The sequence below is a fragment of the Chaetodon auriga genome, chromosome 11 (genome assembly GCF_051107435.1).
Source record: "Chaetodon auriga isolate fChaAug3 chromosome 11, fChaAug3.hap1, whole genome shotgun sequence".
In the NCBI taxonomy this organism is placed as follows: Eukaryota; Metazoa; Chordata; class Actinopteri; order Chaetodontiformes; family Chaetodontidae; genus Chaetodon; species Chaetodon auriga.
In genome coordinates, this window is record NC_135084.1 from 13,433,854 (window position 1) to 13,440,814 (window position 6,961).

The following is a 6,961-nucleotide window of genomic DNA, read 5'->3' on the forward strand; positions in this document are numbered from 1 at the left end:
AGATCTCAACAGCAAAAACAGCATTATTTATACCCCTGAGACCTGGTGTTGACCAAGGAGCCTGCAGCCAAGAGACCCCTCTGTGTGTGTGTGTGTGTGTGTGTGTGACTCTTATGTAGGTGTAGACTAGTGGCTGCCATCCAAACCGGAGAGACTGGACACTCTGGCCCACCTGGTTGGAATAAACCCTGTTACTGCCCTCTTCTCCTCTCCTCTTCCTGAGGAATTGTCCTTAAAGAGGAGTAAGACTCATACTCAGAGCATCTCAAATCCATATATGGATTCAGGCACAGTAGAGGAGCAATAAAGTAAACTGGTCTCTGTGAATAATTGAGGGGGGGATAGAACGAACTGTGGTTGGCTCCAGTAGCGCTGCTGTGAGCTATCTGTATATGTGGACTTGTCCAAACAGACTTTGACAGAAAGCATTGCAGCAGGTTGCTTGGAGAGGTTTTGAAGTGTGCTTTCAATAATGCCGTGATGACCAGGTGGATGGTGGTTGCTCGGTGCAATAAGTGTGCTCAGAAGATTAAACCACCACTGGTCTCAGATCTGTCTAATATATTTGCATTGATTGATTGTCATGATTGGAGCAGTGGTGCTTGGCGTTCCTGTGGCATGTTTCTTTTTTGGGATGGGTGTGGGTGTTGGAGGTATGGGGTATTAGACAGAGAAGTATGAGTCACTGGACAACTGAACATGTAAACAATCCACACTGAGACTTTTCCGGGAATCATAAGTTGTTTTAGAAAATGTGACGATCTGCAGCAGAACCATGTTTAGTAGAACTACTTTCACACACTGATACAGCTGATTCTGGGACTGTGTGCGCACAGCTGCTGTTTGTACACCCACAGTCACTGCTCACTGTTTTTTTTGCTTCCTTTGTGACAATGCAGCTGAACAGCAGTAATTCTGACAAAATACGTAGAATCTGACTGACTTTGATGATCTCCTGGCTTTCTTTCTGGTACCACCGTGAGGCTGAGACTGACCAATGGTCCCCAGCACAACACTCTTATCATCTGGTCCTGGTGCAACACTGTGAATGATCTTAAAGTTTGACATCAACCTTTTAGGTGCAGACACACTGGATCCGTTGAATAGCAGGAGATTCGGCCGTGCAATGCATGATGGATACGGTACAGCAGGTTGACGGAGGAGTCGGCATATCTGAATCTGCATATTCACGACTTGTCCGCAGCTTTATACAAATGAAAGCATCCAGCGCAGCACACCATAGGCTCGTGAAAATCAGATCAAACTGTCAAACTAGGCAGTGCTGATGAAATATGAATCAAGATTCTTTTCCTACATTGTACACAGTTCTCTCCTAAAATGTTTTCAGAAATGTGTTTTAGTGTACTGTTTAGTGTTAATATGAGAAACATGCAAAACTAATGACATTCCCCTCAGGCTCAGCTGTACTTTGTCTTTAGTGCTAATGTTAGCAAATTAAGATGGTGAACATGGTCAGTGTTACATACCTGCATTGTGAACATGTTAGCATTTAGCTCACAAAACTGGCTGTAGATTCCTGCTCTTGTTCCTGATCAAGAACCACTTTAAACCTTATCTTTAACTCATCTTCCTTTTGTCTTTTTGTTTTTATCACTCTGTTTTTGTCCCAAAAATCTGCTTCAGTCTAAATTGTTGCTTGCAATGTTTTTTTATACTGAAAAAGTTTTCCTGAGAACCACCACAATGCTCTTTATTTTTGACCTGAACTCTGTCACAGTCTCTATCTCTCAATCAGACGAGGACATATTTTGATAATGCAGTACACAGAAAAGAGATAGAGCAGTTTATTCTGTCCGCTCTGCAGCCTTGTACTTTCTTGGCATAAGTGATTGGAGATAAAACATGCCTTTGTTTGTACAGGAGCTTCACTCTGTAGGTTTTAAACAATGGGGAGAATTATTTGCAATGCTCGCTGTGCCCATAAAATGCAGATATACTGTAAGATGGAAGCCCAGCCAGACCAGAAGAAAAGTCAGATTGCTTTTTTGTGTGTCATTTACAGCTTCAGCTGTCTTAGTTCAACTTCCTTAATATGCTGCTGTCCACGTGATGGATATTTAGTGGAATAATGCAGAGAGATGTAAGCACAAGAGCCTAATTTTTGAGGAAGTAAAAATTTCTAGTTTCTCATATGGCAGTTTGTAAGTAAATGCAAAGTCCTCAAAGTGCTACACATCTGACTTATTTGCTGCCTCTAAAAAGTTGAAGTGTGGAATGAACCATACCATCTTCACTTATGAAGATTCTGACTTGTGTGTCAACACCGTTTATACAGAAATGCTTCATGTGATCTTCAGTGTGTCTCCATCAACTGCACTGACTGTATGTGACTTTTACACAACAGTGCCCTCCAGTGTTCGCCCATTCACTAAGGGATTTTTACATGCATTGATGTGCAAGAATATGCATGCAAAGGAGAGACAGAGGCACTTCTGTCTGGAGAAAATAATGAGTACAATGAATATGTAATACAAATATTTTATTCATTATATAAAATGCTCAACAACAGGTCCAGCCTTCTCCAAGAGAAAATGCGTATTAAATTAAATTAGATAAATAAACTTTCTAATAGCTTGTTTTAAAAATCCATACTCTCATTATGAAACATTCATGCACAAGTTTTATACATTATGTACAAGAAAAGATATTTAAATAAACATTCACTTTGGACTGAAAATCACTGAACTGAAAGCATGCTTACAGCACACAGAGGCTATAAAACTGCTACCAAAGCCCAGCAGCTGACTTTCTGCCACGGTTTCATTTTGTTGGATACATGAGTCCTTGCATGTACATGGAGAGCCCTGTTTTTGCTGCGATCCACCTGTTGTATTTGGTGACCTGCGTGTAAACCCCCGGTTTGTTCTTGCTGGCGCAGCCCTCACCCCAGCTCACCACTCCGAACAGAAACATCCGACCTGACACCTCGCACACCAGCGGACCACCAGAGTCCCCCTGTGAGGAGAGGACACATCAGTCAGTCAGTTATCACAGCATGAAGAAAGGTCCCAAGATCTTTAAATGTTATATTCATTATTTATCAATGCTGCTCCGAACCAGCATTTATATAATGGACCTCTATTTCTCCATGCCATCAATGGAACACTCCTCTGAGGAAAGAGTGCTCCTCACATCTCCTTTAATGCTGCAGGAGCTTGAAACATGTTGCATATCTGTGTGTCAGATTACACCTTATTATAATTACTGTTATTTATGCACTTCTGTTTTTGTCCAGACATTTAGAGCAGGACTAAAGACAATCACTGTATGCTGGCAATAAGCCTTCAGTTTTTCTCTCTTCAGGTTTTTACGCTGTGGCTCTTTGAACATCCTCTTTTCCCAGCGCGCACATACTCATACACTGGATTCTTTGCTCACCTTGCAGGCATCAGTGCTCCAGTCAGGGCTCCCAGCACAGAACATGTTCTTTGTGATGAGATCTCCATAGTACGATTCACGTTTGCAGTCGGTGTGAGAGATCATTTTCACGTTTGCCTCCTTCAGGTACTGCGAGTAATGCCATGCCACTGCAAAAAAACACAGTGTCAGTTATAAGAATCACTGAAACGGTTGAGAAATCAGTCATGAATCTGTAGGTTAGAGGTTCTGTGGTACATACTGTGTTTCTCCTTCCCAAATCCTGCGATGCTGCACTGAAATCCTGCAGGGAGCTGAGTGCGAAGTGGAGGAACACACACAACCCGTGCAGACGGTGATTTCACCGCACATCCTCCATTTCTGCTTCTGATCTTCAACAGTGCTGAAATTTAAAGCCAAACACAGCTATGAGTCCTGCACACAAAGCACCCACACAGCTCTTTATATTTCTCACTCATACACACAGCACAAGTGTGCCCACCTATGTCATTGTTGAAGTTGGACTCATTGTATTTTTGGTGGATGATCAGTTTTTCCACAGTGAAGCTCTGCTCCTTGTCAGCATCTGTGTCATTGATGGCCGTCTTCCCCAGGAATACAGACAGATGCTGGATGTCAGTCTCACTGCTGAACAAAAAATCAAACACAAATGGTTAAATACACACACAAGCGTGCAAACACATTACATACCCATATGAGTCATACTGCCATTATAGTGTGAGAATTGCAGTGGAGGAAATGACAGTGTTCTGTGTTTTGTCTCACCCATCAGAGAAGCAGTGTGCAGCCGTGACAACCCAGCAAGGCGAGATGAGAGAGCCGCCGCAGAGGAAGCCTTGGCGCCGACGAAAGATAGCAGCGATCCATGGGTGCGACTCTATGGGTGTGAAAGAGCCACCCACGATTTTATGCATCCTCCGCTCAGACCTCTCACCACATGTCAGCTCTGCAGGGACACACACAATGAGTCAATGAGCGCCGATGAAGGGGATCACAAGATTGCACTGAGAAGAAGTGTGTCTAAACAACAAACGTACCTGTATCCACAGCAGGTGGAGTTTTTACTGTTGGTGTGGAACCTGTGTGGCAGCAGATAAAACAGAGATCATTAGAAATATCCAAATCAAACACACAATATTTCAATGACTTCTAAATTCCCAATCTTGGCCTTACATCTGGGAACATCGCAGAATTCCTTCACAGATCTCCTTCCTCTTCGGACATAGCACCACGGCATCAAGCTGTGGTCAGGATTCCTACCATTCAAGGGAAATAGTGTTAAACACGTGATACCTCTCCTGTGAAAATCTAGGTGCCAGACTGGTGACTTTAAGTATACCTGCAGTAATTATGGTTGCCGAGTCCCTTTGAAGTGCCCCAAGGGTTTATGAACCTGTTCCAGTTGAGACATCTGTTGCTGTATGCCGACTCGGAAACAGACCCCCTGTAACTGCTCCCATCCCCAGACCGACACATCTCTGAAGATAGAGACAAGAACATTTAATGTCGCCATGTGCAGCAAATTCAGAATATTAAGACTATGTGTTGTCTTGACAGTTAGCTTACCTTCGAAGGTGCCATGGGATTTAAGTGACAAACTCTTTCTTGGCCATCTTTGCGAAAAAGCCTGAAAGGAGCACAGACAAGCATGGCTCAGACAGAGTCCCCTGGTTGTTAATGTTACACCTAAAGCTACTTCTTCTTATTGTTGCTTACCACATCTAGGCTGAATGCTGCAAGCAGGGCGAGGATGAGTAACTGGTTCATCTTCATTTCTGGTTTCGCTTCTCCTTATAAGGGATATTTTTGTCTGCAGGCGGACTGAAAAAGGAATAAAAATTACAGAAATGGAACAACACAACGCAGCATTTATAGCTGCTCTGTCCGTATATGGAGTTTATCTTTAAGCACGCGACAGGACAGAAACGAGGACACGTTCCCATCTTCAGTTCCCACGGTGTTACATTTTCTGCTCGTTGCATGGGGAAAAAACTGTGCTGTGGAGCTTTTAATGCGAGAGCAACAGACAGAGCATGCTCTCTGTGTGCGCTCTGTACTGTAAACATCATCTCTATCTGTACAGTGAGTGCAGTATCAGTTTAGGTTAGTAGATTACTGCGTAGCATGTGCACACCATTACATCACATTATTTCAAATATCGCATTTCTAGATATTTCTGGGACACAATGTCAACTGGATAATGACAAAGAAAGATGGTTGCATGGTTAAACCTTTACTTTTTGATATGCAATTTCTGTCAACAGACACTTTCATATTCACTGCATCACTTTTCTTTTTTAGTTGAAATCATTTTTAGCTTTGAAATATTAGTCCTCCTGTTTATTTGTGTCCTTTCTCTATCTGTGTGGATCCTTCATGTGCATTTACAATCTATCTGTAATTTTGTCATCCAGATTATTAATACTGTTATTTTCCTGTCAGCCTATTCTGCACACTCAACATCTATTGCATGTCTGTCCATGCTGGAAGAAGGATCCCGCCTCCTGTTCTTGATATTCTTCTATTTTGGGAGAGTTTTTCCTCTCCCGAATCGAGGGTGTCAAAGCCCCTTGGGTGAATATTTGTATGTTTACCTTTCTGTCCAAGCTTGCAATCCCGTTGAAGCTTTTTGTTGTTTCTTCGAGCTGAGGTGATTGTTATCTCCTCTCTGTGTCCTCTGATACGCTCTTGAGCTGTGGCAGGACTCAGACTCTCGCTGCGAGTTGTCCTGGTGTTGCAGTGCCGATCCTCCTCACGTTCCTCCCATTTAAAAACACACGGGCTACAAGTGGGAGGAGATTAGGAGGCAATATGAAAACATCACTGGCTGATCAGCAAAGATCTTGACCACAGATTATGTCATGTCCTGTGACACATACAGACAGAGCATCCCCCTCCTTCCCCTGAAACCACAGGAATACATCTACAATAAAGATATCCAAAATTGGTCATGTATATGTTGAAACATGTCACAGCTGTGAAAAGCACGTCCCTTTCAAAGGTAAAACGACAGGTTTGAGATTCATATGTAACATTAATGAATAAAATTTAATTTAGAACATTTTTCCCATAACAGAAATCTTAATTGTAAGTTACAACATATGCTCAGGAGGAAGAATACATAGACGTCTGTAATTCCTCCTATATTCTGTATTTGGTCAGCCCAATGCCCAATTCAAACAGTTACTTATCTTATCTTATCTTATTTTAAGCCATTTTGAATGTCTGCACATGACAGTAAAATAACTTTTTCCTGATGTTTTTTAAGATTCGTGAGTTTGGATACATTTCCTCTTTTACAGATGTCGTAGTTGTGCCACTGCAAGTAGTCACATTTAATGAGTCAGCTGAGGGATTCATCTATTCAGTTGGAGTAAATTCCTAAATTTTGTCTTGCCTGTGCATTATTTTCCGTTCTCAACCGAAATAGCACGCACCAGTCACAGCTGATACAAAACACAGCTGCACGACTTTAACTGGGTGAAGTAAGAATGAGCATATTTCTATTATATTACTTGCTTGTTGTTTTTAATGTTTATTGCTTTCATTTGTGGAGCACCTG

The 6,961-nt window shown here is 42.2% G+C and overlaps 1 protein-coding gene across 2 annotated transcripts; it reads right to left on the reverse strand.

Moving 5' to 3' along the window:
- Positions 1-2,484: 2,484 nt before the first annotated feature.
- plaua (plasminogen activator, urokinase a) lies at positions 2,485-6,140 on the reverse strand. Of its 2 annotated transcripts, none has more exons than XM_076743203.1 (11): positions 5,994-6,140; positions 5,116-5,220; positions 4,966-5,026; positions 4,739-4,877; positions 4,573-4,655; positions 4,437-4,478; positions 4,165-4,345; positions 3,881-4,026; positions 3,641-3,781; positions 3,400-3,548; positions 2,485-2,976 (listed from the first exon to the last, which is right to left on the reverse strand). In XM_076743203.1, the coding sequence occupies exons 2-11, from the start codon at positions 5,170-5,172 to the stop codon at positions 2,782-2,784; spliced, it is 1,194 nt and encodes a 397-aa protein (XP_076599318.1). In that variant the 5' UTR covers positions 5,173-5,220; positions 5,994-6,140; the 3' UTR covers positions 2,485-2,781. The 2 variants fall into 2 exon arrangements, with proteins under 2 accessions (XP_076599318.1, XP_076599319.1); XM_076743204.1 differs by having other exon boundaries at positions 2,487-2,976; positions 3,881-4,023; positions 5,994-6,131.
- Positions 6,141-6,961: the final 821 nt, after the last annotated feature.